The sequence below is a fragment of the Hemitrygon akajei genome, chromosome 14 (assembly GCF_048418815.1).
Source record: "Hemitrygon akajei chromosome 14, sHemAka1.3, whole genome shotgun sequence".
In the NCBI taxonomy this organism is placed as follows: domain Eukaryota; kingdom Metazoa; phylum Chordata; class Chondrichthyes; order Myliobatiformes; family Dasyatidae; genus Hemitrygon; species Hemitrygon akajei.
This window is the reverse complement of record NC_133137.1, coordinates 91335934-91358951: the sequence shown is the minus strand read 5'-3', so window position 1 is coordinate 91358951 and position 23018 is coordinate 91335934. Positions and strand designations below refer to the sequence as shown.

Genomic DNA, 23018 nt, shown 5'->3' with positions numbered 1-23018 from the left:
ATCACCCTCCATCACCCAATTCCTCAACTACCCTCCATCACCCCCCCATTCCCCAATCACCCTCCATCACCCCATTCCCCAATCACCCTCCATTACCCCATTCCCCAATCACCCTCCATCACCCCATTCCCCAATCACCCTCCATCACCACCCCATTCCCCAATCACCCTCCATCACCCCCTTCCCCAATCACCTTCCATCACCACCCCATTCCCCAATCATCCTCCATCACCACCCCATTCCCCAATCACCCTCCATCACCCCCCCATTCCCCAATCACCCTCCATCACCCCATTCCCCAATCACCCTCCATTACCCCATTCCCCAATCACCCTCCATCACCACCCCATTCCCCAATCACCCTCCATCACCACCCCCTTCCCCAATCACCTTCCATCACCACCCCATTCCCCAATCATCCTCCATCACCACCCCATTCCCCAATCACCCTCCATCACCCCATTCCCCAATCACCCTCCATCACCACCCCATTCCCCAATCACCCTCCATCACCACCCCATTCCCCAATCACCCTCCATCACTACCACATTCCCCAATCACCCTCCATCACCAGCCCATTCCTTTTACTGTCATTCCCCAAATCTCTCTGAAGAACTTCAGGTGTCTATTCCACAGTAATTCCCCAAAATCCAAAATATCTTGATGCTGCATCCAGCATTATTCTGAGTCTATCAGATTTTTTCCCACCTCTACTGTTCCATTTGCCACAGTACATTTACAAGCAGGAAAATCTATTTTAACAATCAATACCTCACTAGATGCATCACCTCTCCCACTCCCCACATGTAAAACTGCACTCGATGATCTTACTCCCGCCAAATCCCTGTAAATGTCCGTTTTAACCCAACACCCTACGGATGCACAGGAATCAGATCTTCTCACAGCATCAGCATAAGAAGTATTTTTCACTTACTTCACCTTCTGAATTTCCCGAGCCTTTTGTAAAACAGGACACCTAAACAATTAAACATTATGAGCTTCTTCTCAGTTGCAGCACCTTGCCTTGGCACCAGATTCGTAATTCCCAAATCCATGTTCACTTCCTCATTCTACACATCGCAATTTCCCCCTGCAAGAAGCAGCAACGTGTCCCATGTTGGCATTTAAAACATCGCAACAGTGGAGGGTCATACATTCTGACAGATTAACTAATGCAGCCAAAGTAGACTTTTGACAGTAGCACTTCATCAGAAAGTCACAACAGAACAAAGTATTCCATTATTCCCTTCTCTCCAGGTCTGTAATCATTTAGCCAAAACAGCCTGACCCCCTCTCAGATTGTCCCTAATATCCTCCATAGATACACACACAGATACACCTGAAATAACATCTCAAACCTTTGTTTTTAACCCAACCAATGTGGTAACAATTTTACTGCTCTCCAGAGTCTTCATTTTCAGTATTATCTCCTATTGTTTTAAATCAGCACATGTAATCAACACCCTACCTTTGCTAAGACATATTGCTGACTTTACCAATGTCCTTCTGAATAGCCTTCAGCAATCTAACTGGGTCACAGTATGAAAGTAACCATCATCTTGAGGTTGACAGCATCTTCTACCCCAGTCCTGAAGCCCTTCAGCGGGAGACCCTCCTCATCCAAACCTGTACCCCCCCCCCCGACTCATTTTTCTTTTATTTCTTGCTGAAATCCATTCCATACTATCACTTGGCTCTCCATCCGAATTTCCCACCATAGGCTCCCCTCAGCCATACTACAGGGGGTGCAAACTACCAGCCCCCATCACTCTCACCGACAATGTCCAGAACACACTGCGCTCCAGGCTCGCTCTCTTGACCTCTATTTCAATTTCTCTCAGCAGTCCTCTTCTTGTAAAGATTAATGGTGGTCAGCAGACCAGCATAAGGTGTATTAGCACCAGCCACTGAGTTAGCATGTGGAGCAATGAGATAGGAGGTATACCCCCTTCACAAAAAAACCCAAGTAATATCAAAAAGTCTAATGCTTTTCAGAAAGTCAAATGCACACTTATTTGCATTACAAGGGCAGTGACATCCTTGCAAGCTTTCCGTGTTAACTTGTGTTTGACCCAAAGATCTCCATTTAGCAAGTGGATGTCTCCTTTGCCCCTCATATGAACTGTATTCAAACAATATGGGCATTCTCCCAGCAGTACAATAATGCTGCTTTAAAAACAAATTGTGGGGTTTCAGCAAGGCGTGGCAGATTATTAACAAGGCAATAGCAAGTCACTTATAGGGGATTAACAAACATCAATGAGATCTAGCCCTGTCAAAATGCAGATAGTTCTTCTTCAAAAATTTTAACCCATTAAATGGAGATTTCTCTAAATCAAGGGGCCTCCGACTTTTTTTATACCACGGGTTAACATCATTAAGCAAGGGGTCTGTGAACACCAGGTTGGAAACACCTGCTCTAATATCTTTTCAATTAGAGTCCATTGTCCATGAATCCTAACCCGAACCACAGCACGAAAGTTACTTGGAAAAGAAGCAAATTCGTTGCGGGAGGAATTGGCTCTTCCCTGTGTTAATCTGGTGGGTTATGCCCATTTTCAACAAGCTTATAGATGCTCATCCATTATTAGCTCCTCTTTTTTATGTGCTAAATATTTATTTAGGGAATCAAAGATTATTGCTGAGGTGCAAAGGAAAATAATACAACTGATGGAAATCAGAAATGAAGATGGATTATAATGGAAGTACTCAGCAGGTCAGGCAGCTTCGAAAGAGAAAGGAACAGAGTTGATGTTTCAGGTCAAAGGTTCATTGTCATGGCATTGGTGTTTATTCATTGAATTAACTTTTTAAAAGCAAAGTAATTGTTTAGAGGAAATATTACCACTCTCAGTGGAAATTAGTACTTTATGATAAGAATATTGTCTAATATCATCATCCTCTGCAATCAAGGAAGACTCCAGTTGTGATGACTATTTGTACCACTTGGCCCAGACTTGAAGTTGAGAGAGTGGAACTGCCCCAGTGCAATGGCTTTTCCACTTCACAAACACACCACACAAGTTTCACCGTCATCGTTGGATACGACAGGCAACCAGTCAATCACTCATCCTCTAATAACCACATGCCTGAAAAAATTAAACGGCCAGTTGTTCTGGCTTTTAAAATTCATATATTTTCTTTACTGTTATTAATACAAACATTCCAAATCAGTTCCAAGCTTGAGCCAAGAATACGCACCATGTCCAAATTGTTAATAAAATTTTGATTAAGCGTTTATGTTCATAACATTTGCATATTAGGCCAATGCTAAAGGTCACTATAACAACTACTACAGGATTACAAAATTTTAAGGGCAGTGAACTGAATCTAAGCTGGGATTTAGTTCACTCAGTCTCCATCCTCATCCGTCTCTTTCAAACTCAGTCTACTCCTTTCGCCGTTATTGTTTATTTAGTTTGCCCTTGAATACAGCTGCAATATTCACCTTTAAGAGTTACGCATTTCCACTAAAAGAAGTTTCTTTTGATCTGTATTTTGTATTTGTTAAAGAACATCTTCTTTCTTAAGGCTCTTTGTCTTCATTTGCACCATAACGTACAAATATTTTACATCCATACTGTTAAAGTCGGTTTCTGATATGCCCTTTATTACTGGTTGAGTTGGAAACACTGTTGATCTTATTGACCTCATTTATATGGTAGATCTAATTTTTATCCATATTTCATTTCCCAGCATGGAGCTTGCTGAGACTTCCCCACAGGGTACTCCAGTTGTGTCACTAAACTGCTGGGATAATGACAGAACACCAGCAAATAATATCTTGAACTACAGTATGGTTCTTGACTCATATTCGACAGAAAGGTTTAACATCACTGGTAATGAAATAACAGTAAGTACAAGTAAATTTGTTGATATTTGGTAGCAATAAACTCAAGCTTCTATGAGCCACTGCAATATGTGACCCCAAAGCTATTTCTGATTGACGACGTACCACTGAGACGTCAAATCAGACTAGCTGGGACTACTCAACTCTTCCTAAGGCAGCTGCACATTCATTTTCTGACGCTTTAACTTGTCTCGGGCTTGAAGACTGTGTCAAATTTCTGTCCATGGGAAATCTACTGCATTAGAGCAACAAATATTTTCTTATTTACTTATTGAGGTAAAGCACAGGAGAGGCCCTTCCAGCCCTTCGAGCCGCGCTGCCCAGCAACCCCCGATTTAACCCTAGCCTAATTACGGGACAATTTACAATGGGCAATTCACCTACTAACTGGAATGTGGGAGGAAACCAGAGTACTTGGAGGAGACCACGAGGTCATGGGAGAACATACAAACTCCTTACAGGCTGCAGAGGGAATTGAACCCAGGTCACTTGCACTGTAAACCATTGTGCTAACCACTGTGCTACCCTACGTGACAGTGTTGTCTTCATCCCCTCAGAAAATAAAAAGATGAGTTAAAATTAAGTTGTTTAATTTGTTGTAACATTTCAACAACCATCACGTGAAACCAGCGTTGGATTCTGATGCTTTTGCGATCCAAAGGTTGTTTGGAAGTCAGGAATGAATTCATCGCTAACGATGAACTTATAAGTGATACAAGGGCAATGAAGAACAAAAAGGAAAAGGTGTTGAGAGAACAAAGAAAAGAACAGACGAAAAATAGTTGTAGTAATCTCATTCTCCGACTGGAGAAAGCAACACAGTCCAGTGAAAACGATTAACCTATAAAATAGCCCGTTTCAAAAGGGATGACACCTAACGGTGAAAACTAAGGTTCTAGAAAAATGCAAAGCAACTGCACGATAATTACTGAACAATTAATTCACCGAACAATTACAAGTATATACAACAGGCGATTATATAAAAATACAAACATAGGAAAATTCAACTACAAGAAGAATAACTGTTCTACCTCTGATCCAGTCATAGTGATTAAGAATTCTGTAAAATCTTGATTTTGTTAAGAATCCCCCAAAACAAGGAATCTGTATAACACCAATTATTTTACAGATTGGGTCATCGCTCTTGCAGTATGATGATAACTCATTTGCTGCAGTTCATTTTCAACACCTGATCATTGTTAAGGTAACAGATAATGGAAAGCCTCAATTGACAAGTAAGTTTTTAGCTCTATTTATACATTGCTTTTCCAAAACGTCAAGCCGCTGGTGCGGCTATGAACTTTAAATTAACAAGCTAACTTGTTTACCTTAGGTACTGCCACAGTTATAGTGAAGGTTACACCAGTGAATGAGTGGAATCCCGCATCAGGATCACGAACGTTTAACGTCTTTGAAGACAGCCCAATTGGGGCTCTCATTGGAACTGCAATATTTACTGATGATGACCTCCCGTTTAACAACATCAAATATTCGATCGTAGGAGGCAACAGTGAAATCCCACCTATGTTTTACATTGAATCTGACTCAGGTAATATATATTATGAATTTCCATTCATAAGTCCTATTTATAAGGGGTTGTATACGTTCCACTGGAGATGCTATATAACAACTTCATTTGGCCTTGTGAAATATAAAATCTGTGTAGATGAGCAGGTTGTTTTGGTATGGTATATGTAGTTTATTGCCACTGCAGAATTATCCATGAAATGATTCAGTGCCATAGCTGCTGGAGTAGTTTCATTTGTTTTATTTATTTAGAGATACAGTACGGTAGCCCGCCCCACCCAATTACACCCATGTGACCCAAATCAGCTGCTAGGACACATGTCTTTGGGAAGTGGGAGGAAACCGGAGCACCTGGAGGAAACTCACAGGGTCATGGGGACAACGTACAGACAGCGGCAGGAAATGAGCTCGGATCACTGGTGCTACAATAGCGTCACATGCACTATCGTACCGTGTAGCTTAAACCAAGCTTAAGCTTAGTTCCACTGCCAACAGATTAATCATAATTATCAGTGTAAACTTAGGTGGGCTTAAAGCAGAGGGCGCAAGAATATCTGCGGATGTTGGAATTCCAAGCAACACACACAAAACGCTGGAGGAACTCAGCAGGCCAGGCAGCATCTATGGAAAAGAGTAAACAGTCGATGTTTCCAGCCGAGACCCTTCATTAGGGCTGGAGAAAAAAGATCAGGTGCAAGAAGACGGGGGAGGGGGAGGAAGAAGCACAAGGTAGCAGGCGACAGGTGAATCTGGGAGAGGGGGAGGAGTGAAGTAAAGAGCTGGGAAGTTGATTGGTGAAAGAGATAAAGGGCTGAGGAAGGGGTAGTCTAATAGGAGAGGGTAGTAAACCATGGAGGAAAAAGGAGGAGGAGAAATAGAGGGTAGAGAGGATGGGTAGGTAAGGAGATAAGGCGAAAGAGGTAAACAGGAATGGGGGATTGGTGAAGGGTGGGGGGCAATTAGCAGAAGTTAGAGAAATTGATGTTCATGCCATCAAGTTGGAGGCTACCCAGAGGGAATATAAGGTGTTGTTCCTCCAACCTGAGTGTGACCTCATCACAGCAGTAGAGGATGCCATGGACTGACATGTCGGAATGGGAATGGGAAGTAGAATTGAATTGGATGGTTGCCAGGAAATCCTGCTTTTCCTGGCAGATGGAGCGCAAGTGCTCGGCGAAGCAGTCTCCCAATCTGTGTCGGGTCTCACTGATATACCGGAGGCCACACCGGGAGCACCAGGTACAGTATGTGACCCCAGTAGACTCACAGGTGAAGTGTCACCTCACCTGGAAGGACTGTTTGGGGCCCTGAATGGTGGTGAGGGAGGAGATGTAGGGGCAGGTGTAGCACTTGTCCTGCTAGTGCCGGGAGGGAGATCAGTGGGGGGGGAAATGAATGGACAAGGGAGTCGCATAGGGAGTGATTCCTGCAGAAAGCAGAAAGTGGGGTGGGGAAGATGTGCTTAGTGGTGGGATCCTGTTGGAGATGATGGAAATTATGGAGAATTATGTACTGAACGTGAAGGCTGGTGGTGTGGTGAGTCAGAAACAATGAGAACATTAACAGCTACAGTGGGTAATGAAAGCATAATAGTGAGAGCAAAGCTTATAATCATTACTTATCATTTTCTAGTGCATTCGAGGAACAAATTGTGATCATCACCTGATAATCATTTTCCTTCAGTCGTATCACATTTCACCAGGAAATCAGAGAGAAGCAATGTGAAAATTATATACTTTATATTTTTTGGTCTGGACTGCGGTTTAGTGTTCTTTTGATGCCATTTTCAATCTTCATTAGCTCAGCAATATACCAATGTTTGCTTTGACAGGTCGAATACGACTTCTAAATTCCTTGGACAGAGAGAAACAAGAGACTTATGTCCTCACTGTCAAAGCAACAGATATGAAAAATGATCTTCAAATCGACCCGCTTAAGCAAAGGAGCAGCTCAGCCATAGTGACTGTTAATGTCTTGGTAAGGTAGAACCCTGAACCTCAGTCAGTGAAAATATCCTGGCATTATTCACGATACCTTTGTACTGATCATTCAATTTCTTTTCATTTTCATGTCAGGTGAATATTGTGAAGATTTAGTGAGCTAAATACTTCACCGCTATTTTTTTTACGATGCGCCCAGATTATTGAAAAGCACTGAGGCACAACTTGGTGCACCCCCCCTCCCCTCCCATAACAAGTGATTCAGAACACAGCTACACATTAAAGAAATCCAAAGACCGCACCTTGCTCTACAATACAGTGCGGTCTTATTGCATAAGGTCAAATCAGTTAAGCCCATTGTCGCCTCACTGGTGACACCATTCGAACAATTGTATTTTGATCCTGTAAAAGAATATATGAAATTTTCTGTCCAACTTGCTCCATGGTGTTTAAACCTCCACATTACACATTTGCTTTAAAAAGCTGATACTAGAATTAAGTTCTTGATTCTCATCAATAAATTACAGTATCAGCTGCCAAAACCAAGGTTTAAACATGGACCTTAAACTGAGAAAAGTGGCTTAAAATTGACGTGTTGGTCTGCAGTTATTATTCAAACTGCTCCACATACACATTCCTGTAAGGGTCGTGCATCTGCTCAGTTGTTCCAGGCTGTGATTATACATACATAGGGCGCCATCTAGTGCCACTGCCTGGCATTTCAGGCAAACTTTTAAGGAAGGTGGAATCAGTATTACAGCCAATTACAACGTGGTTGTAAAATGAAAATCAGTTACAGTTGAGTTTCTCCAGATTCTTGGTTTTCACACCTCAATGATTTTACTAAAATGAAGACAATGAAAAGAGAAAAGCCTTGTAAAAATGTTGATAGCTAGACCTGTAGCTTCACTGCTAACTGCAAGGTATTGGATAAGATTGCTACAAATACTTCAAGAAAGCTTAGCAATAAATAACAAATTATAATGATGAAAAAAGTTCAATGATAAACCAATGAATAATTATTTATTTGGTGGGCAAATTAATTACATAGCTGCGTAAACTCAACAATATGAAATCATTTGTTCAAAACCAGATGTGGTAATTAATGAAATTACAGAATGTCAGGCAAAGGAAGAGGTTTGAAATTTGGGTTAACCGTAAGACCATAAGACAAAGGAACAGAATTAGGCCATTTGGCCCATCAAATCTTTAATCATGGCTGATCCTTTTTCCTCTCCTCTGCCCGACTCCCCGGCCTTCTCCTTTGATGCCGTGTCCAATCAAGAACCTACTAAGCTTTGCCTTAAATACCCCCAATGACTCCCAATGCCTGTGGTAATAAATCCCACAAATTCACCACCCTCTGGATAAAGAAATTTCTCCGCATCTCTGTTTTAAATGGATGCCCCTCTATCCTGAGTTTGTGGCCTCTTGTTCCAGACTCCCCCATCATGGGAAATATCCTTTCCACATCTACTCTGTCCACGCCTTTCAACATTCAATGGTTTCAATGAGATCCCCCCTCATCCTTCTAACTTCCAGTGAGTACAGACCCAGAGCTATCAACTGTTGCTTGTGTGATAACCCTTTCATTCCTGGAATCACCCTCTGAACCCTCTCCAATGCCAACACATCCTTTCTTGGATGAGGAGCCCAAATCTGTTCACAATACTCAAAGTGAGGCCTCACCAGTGCCTTATAAAGGCTCAATATCACATCCCTGCTCTTGTATTCTAGACCCCTTGAAATGAATACTAACATTGCATTTGCCTTCCTCACCACCGACTCTACCTGAAAATTAACATTTAGGATGATTGCATCTCAGATTTTTGGATTTTCTTCCCGTTTAGAAAATAGTCTGCACAATTAATTCTTCAACCAAAATGCATGTCCATACATTTTGAACATTGTATTTCACTTGCCACTTCTTGCCCATTCTCCTAACCTGTCTAAGTCCTTCTGCAGCCTCAATACTACTTGCTCCTTCACCGATCTTTGTATCTTCTGCAAACTTGCAACAAAGTCATCTATTCCATAATCTAAATCATTGATATAGAGCATAAAAAGAAGTGGTCCCAACAGTGACCCCTGCGGAACACCACTTCTCACTAGCAGCCAACCAGATAAGGATACTTTTATTCCACTCACTGTGTCCTACTAATCAGCCAATACTCTAACCATGCCAATAACTTTCCTGTAATCCCACAGCCCCTTAACCTGGTTAGCAGCTTCATGTGTGGCACCTCGTCAAAGGTCTTCTGAAAGTCCAAATATACAACATCCACTGCATCCCCTTTATCCATCCTACTTGTAATCTCGTCAAAGAATTCCAACAGGTTTATCAGGCAAAATTTACCCTTAAGGAAACCATGCTGACTTTGTCTTATCTTGTCCTATGTCTCCAGGTACTCCATAACCTCATCCTTAATAAGTGACTCCAATATCCTTCCAGCCACTGAGGTCAGGCTAACTGGTCTATAATTTCTTTCTGCTGCCTTCCTCCTTTCTTAAAGAATGGAGTGACATTTGCAATTTTCCAGTCCTCTGGTATATACCAAAGTCCAATGATTTTTGAAAGATCATTACTAATGCCTCCAGAATTTCTACTGCTTCCTCTTTCAGAACGCTGGGGTGCAGCTTATCTGGTCTTGGGTGACTTATGTACCTTTAGTTCTTTCACCTTTTTGAGCACCTTCTCCCTTGTAATAGTAACTACACTCACTTCTCTTCCCTTACCCCTGCAACATCTGGCACACTGCTAGTGTCTTCCACAGTGAAAACTGATGCAAAATACTCATTTAGTACCCTTCGGGTAGATGGAGCTCTTCAGCCTGGGAAAGCAGTCCATCTGAGAGAATGAAAACTCTGATTTCAAACCTCCGCTGCCTTGCGGCCATACCCACTCATGGGAAATGCTTCGGGAGTAAACCCTGAGGACAAATCCGGAGCTGGAGTCCCTAAGGCAGTCCGACGTTGCCTTCAACCTCGCTCTGGCAACTCTTGTGACGACACTGGTGCCAAGCTGTATCGGCCCTTGCCCTTTCCTTGGGCAACATCGGTGTCGTGGAGAGGGGAGACTTGCTGCTGGGGCAACTGCCGGTCTTCCATACAACCTTGCCCAGACCTGCACCCTGGAGGGGCCGCAGATCCATGGTCTCATGAAACTAACGGATCACACACACACACACACACACACACACACACACACACACACACACACACACACACACACACACACACACACACACACACACACACACACACACACACACACACACACACACACACACACACACATCTGCCCTCTCCGTGGCCCCTGTTATTATTTTTTCCGGCCTCATTTTCTAGTTGGCCTATATCCAGTCGCGTCTTTCTTTTAGTTTTACATACTTGAAAAAACTTTTATTATCCACTTTGATATTGTTTGCTAGCTTGCTTTCATATTTCCTTTTTTCCCTCCTAATGATTCTTTTAGCTGCTCTCTGTAGAGTTTTAAATGCTTCGCAATCCTCTGTCTTCCCACTCACTTTTGCTTTGTTGTGTGCTCCCTCATTTGCTTTTACATTCGCTTTGACTGCCCTTGTCAGCCACGGTGGTACGATTTTACCATTTGAGTATTACTTTGTTTTTGGAATACACCTATCCTGCACCTTCCTAACCTTTCTCAGAAACTCACGCCATTTCTGCTCTGCTGTCATCCCTGCCAGCATGTCCCTCCAACGTACTTTGGCAAATTCCTCTTTCATACTACTGTAATTTCTTTTACTCTACTGAAATACCGCTACATTAGACTTTACTTTCTCCCTATCAAATTTCAAGTTGAACTCAGTCATATTGTGATCACCGTCTCCCGAGGGTTCTTTTACCTTAAGCTCCCTGATCACCTCTGGTTCATAGGGTAACACCCAATCCAGTATAGCTGATCCTCGAGTAGGCTCAATGACAAAGAGCCATCTAGTATGCGTTCAACAAACTCACTCTCTTGAGATCTATTTTGAACCTGATTTTCCCAATTGATCTGCGTGTTGGAATCTCCCACGACTATCGTAACATTGCCCTTTTGACATGCCTTTCCTAATTCCTGTTGTATTCTGTGGCCAACACCCCGGATACTGTTGGGAGCCCTGTATATAACTGCCGCCAGGGTTCTTTTACTCTTGCAGTTTCTTAACTCAACCCACAAGGATTCAACATCTTCCAATCCTGTGTCACGTCTTTCTAATGATCTGATGCCATTCTTTACGAGCAGAGCCATGTCACTCCCTTTGCTTGCCTTCCTATCCCTCTGATACAATGTGTAACCTTGGACATTTAGTTCCCAACTGCAACCATCCTTCTGCCATGATTTAATGATGGCCGCAACATCATAGCTGAAAATCCGTAAATGTGAAACAAGATCATCCCCCTTATTTCTTGTACTCCGTGCATTGACTTATAATACTTTGAGCACTGTACTTCCTACCCTTTTTGATTCTGCATCCCTAATGCATTGCTGGTTGCAATTTTGTCCTATCATCTACCTGCCCTTCCTGAAAGACTGACTGCACCCTATCTTTGCTTTTGTACCATCTGTCCTATCCTGAGGCCCTTCACTCCGGTTCCCAACCCTCTGTTCAAATAGTTTAAACCCTCCCCAACAGCTCTAACAAACCTACCAGTGAGAATATTGGTTTCCCTCAGGTTCAGGTGCTACCTGTCATTTTCGAACAGGACATACCTCCCCAAGAAGAGATCCAAATGATCCAAGAACCTGAAGACCTGCCCCCTGCACCAGCTTCTCAGCCATGCATTAATTTGCTAAACCATCCTGTTTCTACCCTCATTGGTGCCATGGCACAAGCAGCATTCCAGAAATTACTGCCCTGGAGGTCCTGCTTCTCAGTGTTCTACCTAGCTGTCTAAGTTCTCTCTTCAGGACTTCTTTGATTTCCGTCCTACGTCACTGGTACCAACATGTACCAAGACATCTGGCTGCTCTCCCTCCCTGTCTAAAATGCAAGTCATTGATCTGGGCTTAGGCCTTATCATTCCATCAGTACTCTGCCATTAAACAATTCCTGATTTTATTTCAAATTTCCAGCAACGCTCTGTTTCACCTAGTCTTTTCTGAGAGTCTGAAAACTTTCTGGCATGCTGTGGCCTCCGAACTCTATCCACCGCTGCGAGGGATCTGTCAGTCACGGCACAAAGCCCCCTTCCCATCCACATCAACAACCCTAGAATACCTGATTGGCTCTCAGGGTCTCTGAGCGAGAACACTGATACAAAGCAAAGACAGCCTGACCCCAATCCAAGGACGCTAATGCAAAAAGGGATATGAAATCAAGACTACTTTAAGATTTGGAACACAATTGAAGCAAAATATTGGATAAAAGATGTTTTAAAGCTTGAAGTAGAAAGCTAGGATTTTATAAAAGCAGATGCAAGACCAACATCATATCAATAGAAATAGTTCAAATTGATTAGTCTACTTAAGTAGAAGAGTTCAGACCATTTTGAATGTCTTAAACACATACTTTATAAGTTATGCTGTTAAATATATTCATGTAAGTATCAATAATACCTAAAAACTTATTTGGGTTAATTCTAGTACTAAGACAGAAACACAAAGTACATTTGTACTTAATCACAGTTATTTTGCACTATAGATTCCAAAACCATGAGAAAGTTCATGAATTAAACTAGACATATTTGAAAGTTAGCAAAATTACGGGCACTGGAAATCTGAAATAAAAACAAAGTACTGGAAATACTCAACAATTCAGGCAGCATCTGTGAAGTGAGAAACAGTTAATGTTATAGGTTAATAAACCTTCTCCAGAACTGACACCGGCCACTCAATTCTGCTGAAAGGCCGTAGTTAACTTTCTCTCTTCCTCTCTCTCCACAGACTTGGCCAGACCTTCCCAAGTTTTCCCAAAGTTTCTGTTTTTACTTAAAATTCATTATCCAATGTGAAATAAATTGGATCTTTAAAATGTATTAATGTCTCTTAACTAAGAAATTCTTTAATGTACCAATGCTTTTTGCTTGAAAGAGATATTTCTATTAGAATGGATCAAACGTCCTCTAATGTCGGAGACCCAGCTCCAGTTTGATTACTTTTGTCTTCATTCTGTTTCGTTTTTCATCAACAACACACACGTCAGCTATGGTTGCTAACACTAATTCATTGAAATTTCAGAATGTGAATGATGAGGCTCCAGTATGTAACCCCGAGTATTACGAGAGCACCATCTACTCCACCATCACCACCCCGTTTGTCCAGTTGCAGTGCTCTGATAGAGATTCTCCTGACAGTGAACTCAGCTACTCAATAGTGGGAGGTGAGCAAAACACTGTGTTATTGGGAAAATATTCTTTTCTATTTTAATAATTATAATCAATAAAACAAAGTGTGTAGATTACTTGAGGAAGGGGGCAGGGAAGGACCATAAGAGCATCAGACATAGGAGCAGAATTAGGCCATTTGGCCCTTAGAGTCTGCTCTGCCATTTGATTACAGCTGATTTATTTTCCTACTCATCCCCATTTTCCTGCCTTCTCCCGTAAGCTTTAGCACCTTTCCTCATCAATAACCTATCAACCCCCATTTTAAAGATACCCGATAGCTTGATCCCCACAGCCGTCTCTGGCAATGAATTCCACAGATTCACCATACCTGGCTACAGAAGTTCTTCCTCATCTCTGTTCTAACGGGATCTTCTGACCTGAAGCTCTGCTCTCTGGTCCTAGAACTTTCCACATCCTTTCCACGCCTACTCTCTCTAACCCTTCCAACGTCCAACAGGCTTCAATGAGATCCACCCTCATTCTTCCAAACTCCAGCAAAGTACCATCAAATGCTCCTCATATATTAACCCCTTCTTTCCCAGGTCATTCTCAAGAACCCTCATCAATGCCAGCACCCTTTTTTTTAGATAAGGGGCCCAAAACTGCTCATCATACTCCAAGGGTGGTTTGACCAATGCCTTATAAAGTCTCAGTGTTACATCCTTTCTTTTATATTCTAGTCCTCTTGAAATCAATGCAAATATTACATTTGCCAACTCAACCTGCAGGTTAACCTTCAGGGGATCCTACATTATGACTCCAAAGTCCCGTTGCATCTTCAATTTCTAATTTTCCCCAGTTATTCCTTCTACCAAAGTACATGACTGTGTGCTTCCCTACACAATATTCCATCTGTCGCTTCTTAGCCCATGCTTATAATTTGTCCAAGTCCTTCTGCAGCTCCCTGCTTCCTCAATACTATTTTCCCCTGCACCACTCCTGGTATCATCTGCCAACCTAGCCGCAAAGACATCAATTTCCTCATCCGGATCATTAACATGTGAGCTGAACAGTAGCATATCTGAAGAAGGGCCTCAGCCTGTGACATCAACTGGTTACTCTTTTCCACAGATGCCGCCTGGCCTGCCCTGAGCTCCTCCAGCATTGTGTGTGCGTTGTCTGGATTTCCAGCATCTGCAGATTTTCTTGTGTTTGTGATGCATCTTTACACTTCAGTTACATAAATTTGTGACTGATGGATTTTAGGTTGTAGGGAAGTCCATAACATCTGACAATATTTAAGTTTCATTTAACTTCCTCAAAGATTAAATTGTGTGAGAAATAAAATTGGGATCATTAGGAAATGGAGTAGTCTGCAGCTAAAACAATGGCTCATAACAATTACCTTAATCATCCACTTTTAGCAAATTGCTAGCTTCAACATGGCAGAGTGAACATGGGGCAACATGTACGGCTGGCAATGGGGAGGGAGGGAGGGAGAGAGACAGAGAGAGAGAGAGAGAGAGAGAGTACACGTGCTGAGAGATGTCAACATCAATGACTTGAACGAGAAACAATAGGCAGAAGATGTTTTAATGGAGGATGATCAACTCCATCTCCAATAGATTTCTGCTGAAAGCAAACACTCAAAAGGAATAAAAGATACTGGCAACACCATTGGGGAGAATTGAGTAATATCACAGGTAAAATGATAAAAGGTTTGAAATCAGAGAAGGAGCAGTGTTATGAATCAATAGAATTGAAGATACAGCAGAATATGACTGTGCAAGACAGACCCAAGTACAGGGTTTGCAGCTCTTAAAAAGAGACCCGGCCTATAACTTGAGCCCCCCTTCTTCTCTTCGGCTGTCCATCAACTTCAGTGTTGACTGAGGCCTGGGCAAGGTTGTATGGAAGACCTGCAGTTGTCCGAGCTGCAAGTCTCCCCTCTCCATGCCACCGATGTTGTCCAAGGGAAGGGCACTAGGCCAATACAGCTTGGCACCGATGTCGTCACAGAGCAACGTGTGGTTAAGTGCCTTGCTCAAGGACACAACACGCTGCCTCAGCTGAGGCTTGAAGTAGCGACCTTCAGATCACTAGACCAACGCCTTAGCCACTAGGCCTCGTGCCAACACCCATTGGGGTAATTTGCCATCCAGCCAAAAATCCTTAAAACCACTTGATTTAATTGATTTCAATGAAGATGATAAGTGTGTTAAATATGTGTATATAACCATCTTAGCAATACCACTCAGGAAATTGCTAATCCATTAGTGAAATGTCTTAATGTTCTGCAGAAAACACAGAAGACCTCTTTGAGCTTCAGAGACCAGATAACAATCCTCCTAAGGTGGTCTCCACCCAGCGATTTCAGTTTAACACGTTTCAAGGTATTGAGCACTCCAAGGAGTACACCTTGCTGATCCAGGTGACAGACGAGCTTGGCAAGGACAAACATCAGCAGCTCACGTCCACGGCGACTGTGGTGATACACGTGGTGCCATGGACAACCACACAACCAACTACTACCACCACCGCCACCACCACACAGGTAATCCCCGCTCCAACACCTGTCAAAATATACCTACGGATCAGTGGGTCTTGGGGGTGGTTACCGTTATGTTTCTTCTTAATAGAGACAAACTTGGGGTGGGTTTACCACTAGAACATTTTATTATTAAACTGCTGTTCGACACAGAGCACGCGGCCAGGTCACCATCGACACTTCCGGTTCCGGGTAAACCACCTGCAATGCCTGCTGGGAACTGAAGTTCTAAATACGCCCACATAATAGCACAGCTACTGCATTTTAACTGGGGAGATGCATGCAAATCACATATAGTGCACCCATAAATCTGTACTTTATCACTGTTTCACAATGACTCTTTACTGGCAGATGCCCCCTCCCCGCACAGTCCCTTGCTGTGGTTAACCCCCCCCACTTTCCCCACCATGCTGATTCCCATTGGAATTCCCATTGACTGACCAGAAATCTATTTCATTAACTGCTGTCGCGAGTCCTGGGCACTAATTCAAATCTCCCCTGCATTAAGTTTTCTTCACACTGCGACTTGAATGATTGGAAAAAAGTTACTGACCTTTTTAAAGTGTTGGATTTTTTTCCCCCCTGATTTTGCTCAGCCTGATGGAGGTTTCTCACTCTCTTCTCCAGTTTACCACCAGTGTCTTGTCAATAACCTCCTCCTACTGGGCTCCTGAGAGTTGGTTTGTGGCAGTGATCACTCTAGCTGCAGCCCTGACGGTGCTTGTCATCTCTGGAATAGCCTGGGCTTGTGCCACAAGGTAAGTACAACACCCGGGCATTCCTTTCTGCAAGTGTGTCATGCCCACAGCCTCGACAAATTCATAAACCTGCACCACGTTGTACGAATAATGCAATCAGACTTCGCAGAGGAACGTGAGTGAAAAGTAATTGCTGAATATATCTGGCTTCCAGAAGATAAGGTAGGATTTGAGGGATTGTAGAATGATTAACTGAAAGCAAGAACTACTGCATGTACAGGAAGTCAGGAACTGATAGAGGAAATAGAAACAGGAAATAAAAACAGATACTCAGCGAGTCGGCAGCATCTCTGGCGAGAGAAGCAGTTTGCTGGAGAAGTAAAAACAATGTAAGGCCTCCTTTGTGTTTCTCATTTTGCTGCCTACTCTCTTCATATTTTTGTATGCAGATCTGGATGAAAGGACAAGCCCCTCTTTTCTCACACAGCTATTGATAGAGTTTCTACTAATTCACTGGCCTGCAATGATAAAAGATCCGACAGAGGTCACTGGAGCATCCCTTATACCTCCCTTACATGCACTGTCCAAGGTTACACCTTTTGAAGAAGTACTGTAAGTACTTCTGCCTCCCCTGTCCCACCTGCCCTACCCACTTGAGAGATTCCTGAAAATTATCAAAAGTCCTAAAGTTTTAACCAAGTTTACTTTGTATTGCAAACAGGGAATGAACTTCCCACAGGCACAAAGCAAGAATTGGGCCAGTTATGTTTTATTTCTCGAGAGAACCATCCTTTTCTCAGCTGCATGAGTACTTCTTCTTCATCAGATCCACTGGTGACAGAATTGAATTGGAGCACTTGCTGAATGATGTGTTTTTGTACCATTGCAAGCACTTCTATCTGCAAACTGCGATTTGCAGGTACCTTTCTTTCAGTGCCCCTCATTGCCTGCTAATTAATGTGATCAGATCCTCCTTCCAACTCAAGAGAAAAATAAACTGCCTCCCCTCTAAAGGCAGGGGCTTTGGGCGCTGCACTGAGACACAGAAGTGAGTCTCATTGTCACGGCTAGCATTTAATGCCCAACTCTGTTTGCTCAGAAGTGTCCTCTTGAACTGCTGCAATCTCTCTCGCGAAGCTACTTCTGTGGTTGCATTAGGTGGGGAGTTCCAGGATATGAATCTACAGTGGTGAAGGAATATTCCAGTGTCAGCTGGTGTGTGATCAACACGAGAGACTTTTCAGATGCTGGAAATCTTGAGTAACACATAAAGTTTGGAAGAACTCAGCAAGTCAGCCAGCATTTTTCTAGAGGGGAATAAAACAGTCGATTTTTCAGCTGAGACCCCTCCATCAGGACTAGCATGTAGAACGATCTCAGCCTGAAACAACAACGTGTTATTCCCTCCATAGATGCTGCCTGACTTGCTAAATTCCTCAAAAATAGAAGTGATTCAGCCCCTCACACCTGCTTCAGCTTTTAATTAGATCGTAGCTGATCTTTCACCCCAGCATGACTTTCCTGCACCAACTCGTGATTCCCTCATCATCTAAAAATGCATTGATCTCTGCCTCGAACAGATTCAGTATCCACAAGTCCCTTGGGTAGAGAACTCCAAAGGTTCAGTACCCTCTGGGTGATGGAAGTTATAGAACAACAAGCATGGATAGAGGCCATTTTGGCCAAATGAGCCCAGGCCAAACACAACGCCCACCCAGTTAGACCCAGTTTCCTGTGTATTGCTCTGAACCCCATCCCTCTATATACCTATCCATATTCTTCTCAACACTGCCCTGAATTGAATTGACTTTATTTCTTACATCCTTTACATACACGAGGAGTAAAAATCTTTACGTTATGTCTCCCTCTAAATGTGCCATGTGCAATCATAGTAATTTATAATAAATAGAACAGTCAATGTAATATAGAGTACACTCAAATCAGTGTAAATTCATCGGTCTGATGGCCTGGTGGAAGAAGGTGTCCCAGAGGCCGTTGGTCCTGGCTTTTATGCTGCGGTACCGCTTCCCGGATGGTAGCAGCTACAGTAGATTGTGGTTGGGATAGCTTCAGTCCCCAATGATCCTAGGGCCCCTTTTAGACACCTGTCCTTGTAAATGTCCTGAATCTTGGGAAGTTCACAACTACAGATAGGCTGGGCTGTCTGCACCACTCTCTGCAGAGTCCTGTGATTAAAGGAGGTAGAGTTCCTATACCAGGCAGTGATGCAGCCAGTCAGGATGCTCTCAATTGTGCCCCTGTAGAAAGTTCTTAGGACTTGGGGGCCCATACCAACCTTCTCAACTGTCTGAGTTGAAAGAGGCGCTGTTGTGCCTTAAAATGGGACTGTGACCTGCAATTCTATGTATCTAACCAGGGAATCATCACTAGAAATCTATCCTATAAAGCCCCCTAAGGTGTTTTTTTTCCCATTTCCTTGAGATTATCTCTGAAGTTGCTATACTTTAAGGACTGCAGCTCTTTTAAATTCTTATACGTAAATATATCCTTCCTTACAGAGGAACACCAGACAGTACAACATTCGAGATGAAGTCTCATCGGGCTTTGATATAAGTGGAACAGGGTATCTTAGATATTGCATTCATATCAAAAGACCATACTGTACAGGTCTGTTCCACCATTTAATCATGGCTGATTTTTTTTCTCCCCAATTCTCCTGCCTTATCCCAATTACCCTTAACCCTGATACTAATCAAGAACCTATCAATCTCTGCTTTAACCACAGCCAATGTCTTAGTCTCCACACGCTCAAGACCAAGGTCCTCTACCATCCTGCTCTTGTTTTGGTCAGAACGTATTGTAAACAATATAGGGCTGAGAAAGAATGTTCTGCCCCTGGACAGGGTCCAAAGGAGATTCACAAATTTTTGTTTTTATTTTCTTTGGGACAGACACAGTTTAAAGTGGAAAGTTTTTGGATATCACTGCCTTTGTAGTATATATAGCTGTATATTTGGCTTTCTCAAAGGCATTAGATCTCAGCCTGAAACATTGACTGTACTGTTTTCTATTGATGCTGCCTGGACTGCTGAGTTCCTCCAGCATTTTGTCTGTGTTGATTAGACTTGGACATTATTTGAGTTTTGGGGGGCAGGAATTAAGTGGGTATACTTCCTATCGCTTTGCTCCACACTCCAACATAGGTGACAGTAATGCACCTTACGTTGGTCTGCTAACTGCCATTAACCTTACAAGAAGAAGAACTTTTCAGCAGCACTGGTAAGGCTTCACTTGGAGTTTTGTGAGCAGTTTTGGGCCCCCTATCTAAGAAAAGATTTGCTGACATTGGAGAGGGTTCAAAGGAGGTTTGCAAAAATGATTCTGGGATTGAAGGGCTACTCACTAGAATTTAGAAGAATGAGGGGTGAACTCTTTGACATTTATCGAATGGTGAAAGGTCTCAATAAAGTGGATGTGGAGAGAATGTTTCCTATGGCGATGAAATCTAAGACCAGAGGGCACAGCCTCAGAATAGAACGGTGTCCTTTTAGAACAGAAATGAGGAAGGATTTCTTTAGCCAGAGAGTGGTGAATCTGTGGAATTCATTGCCACAGATGGCTGTGGAGGCCAAGGCATTATTTAAAGCAGACGTTCATGGATTCTTGATTAGTCAGGGCTTGAAGGGATATAGGGAGAAGGCAGGAGATTGGGATGAGAGGGGAAATGGATCAGCCATAATGAAATGGCAGAGCAGAATCGATGGGCCAAATGGCCTAATTATGTTCCTATACCTTATTGTCTTATGATCTAATTCCAGGATTGCGAGGCTTAATACGAGGGGTGATTGATAAATTCATGGCCTAAGGTAGAAGGAGTCAATTTTAGAAAACCTAGCACATTTATTTTTCAACATAGTCCCCTCCTACATTTACACACATTGTCCAGTGGTCGTGGAGCATATGGATCGTGGACCTCCAGAAAGTGTCCACAGATGGGTGATTGATAAGTTTGTGGCCTAAGGTAGAAGGAGATGAGTTATACAGCTCTCGTTACATGCACATACAGTTCAACTCTTTGAGAGAAAATGCAGAAAGTTTGAAGTTAATAACTCATCTCCTTCTACCTTATGCCACAAACTTATCAATCACCCCCATGAGTTATTAACTGATGTTATTAACTTCAAACTTTCTGCATAATCACTCAGAGTTGAACTGCATCTGCATGTAACGAGAGCTGTATAACTCATCTCCTTCTACCTTAGGCCACAAACTTATCAATCACCCCATCTGTGGACACTTTCCAGAGGTCCAAGATCCGTGTGCTCCACGACCACTGGACTAAGTGTGTATCTGTAGGAGGGCACTATGTTGAAAAATAAATGTATAAGGTTTTCTAAAATTGAATCCTTCTACCTTAGGCCACAAACTTATCAATCACCCCTTGCATCTGAGGAGAATTTGATGTCTCTGGGCCCGTATTTACTGGATGGGGGGGGGGAGGTGGGGAGGTGGGGAAGTTCTCATTAGAACCTGTCAAGAACTGAAAGGCCGGAGTAGAGTGGATGTGGAGAGGGCGTTTCCATTAGGAGAGTCTAGGATCTCAAAGTTCAGTTTACATTTATTATTAAAGTACGTATATATTATACAACCTGGAGCTTTGTCTTCTTGCTGGCAACCACAAAACAAATAAACACAATTGAGCCTGTTCAAAGAAAAGCCCACACAAAAAGACCATCAACACGCAATGTGCAAGAAAGAAACAAATCATGTAAACGATAAAAAGTAACATTAGCCACAGTGTCCCCAAAAGTGACTCCCCAGTGCTGTGCCGATGGCTGCAGTCCACTGTCAGTTCAGCATTGAAAGGCCCTGATCCGATCGCTCAAATACTCAAAAGAAGTAAACAAAACAAACAAGGAGGATGAACTGCAGAGTCCACAAGTGCGGAGCCCGTTCAGCGCTGAGACAAGCCCGATGGCTGCAGGCGACAGCTGCTTTTCCAAACCCGGCTGTGTGGAACCCAAGACTCCTGCACCTTCTGCCCGCCAGCAGCAGTGAGAGTGATCAGTCAAATGCAGGCAGGTGGCCCTGTTTGCTTTCCACTCTCCTCCTCAATGATCTTAATCTCACTTGATCCTTTAATCAGCGCCGGTTCGTGTTCTGCCATTAGGGATCAACACAGAATCTCTTCCACACCGAATCCCCCAGGAGATCGAAGAAGCTCAAGATCGTTTATTCAGCCCAAAAATACATTCTTAAATGGGAAAATACAGACTGCACTTGATAGCAGTTCAGAGGAAGAAGATGAAGAAGTTCTATATTTAGACGAAGAGTACCCAGTGGCCTGCAAGATGTTGCCGTTGGTCACTGGCGCCATCTTGCTGGAAAATCTGAAGACACTGCTGCAGAATAAAAGGGATGTTCCTTTAAAACTGAGATGAGGAGGAATTCCTTCACCTAGAGGATGTTGAAACTGTGGAATTTGTTGCCACAGAGAAAGGCAAACATATAATTTCCCTTTTTTGCTATTACTATACATACACAGTAACTTACATTAATGTAGTACTTCTTCATCTTCTTCTGAGCTGCTAACAATTGCAGCCTGTAATTTCCCAGTTAAGAATGTATTTCAGGGCTGAATGAATGATCTGGAGTTTCTTCGATTTCCTGGGGGATTCAGTGTGGATAAGGAACCTAGGTCACTCTTAACACCCACAAGATGCTGCAGGAGCTCAGCAGGCCAGGCAGCACCCATGGAAATGAACAAACAGTCGCCATTTCAGGCCGAGACCCATCATCAGGACTGGACATGAAGTGGAAGATGTCAGAACAAGATGATGGGGGGGAGAAGATCTCATGCCAACATACATTGACTCCATTTTAACCCCCATGGTTCAGACCCTTCACACCTACATTTGCAACATGCTCTCAATCTCCTCAACAACTTTTAATTTCCTGGCCTTGATCATCTCATTTTCACCATAGATGTCCAGCCCCTAAACACTTCTATCAGCCTTCAGGAAGGCTTTAAATCTCTCCAGTTCTTTCTCGACAACAGACCCACCCAGTTCCCCTTCACTACCACCCTCCTCTGTCTGACGGAACTGCTCCTCACAGTGAATAATTTTTCTTTTGGCTTCTCTGACTTTCTCCAATCTCAAAGTGTAACCATGAGCATCCATATTGGCCCATTCTATGCCTACCTTTTTGCTGGGCACGGG

At 43.0% G+C, this 23018-nt stretch overlaps 1 protein-coding gene across 1 annotated transcript in view; it reads left to right on the top strand.

The window, feature by feature from the left end:
- Nucleotides 1-23018, top strand: part of LOC140738202 (cadherin-23-like) — a 101974-nt gene that overhangs the window by 67138 nt on the left and 11818 nt on the right. Inside the window, exons 39-45 of the mRNA XM_073065309.1 lie at nucleotides 3697-3853; nucleotides 4980-5085; nucleotides 5184-5399; nucleotides 7209-7354; nucleotides 13502-13643; nucleotides 15891-16144; nucleotides 16766-16896. Of these exons, the coding sequence (XP_072921410.1) occupies nucleotides 3697-3853; nucleotides 4980-5085; nucleotides 5184-5399; nucleotides 7209-7354; nucleotides 13502-13643; nucleotides 15891-16144; nucleotides 16766-16896 (1152 nt within the window). The remainder of the gene's footprint in view (nucleotides 1-3696; nucleotides 3854-4979; nucleotides 5086-5183; nucleotides 5400-7208; nucleotides 7355-13501; nucleotides 13644-15890; nucleotides 16145-16765; nucleotides 16897-23018) is intronic.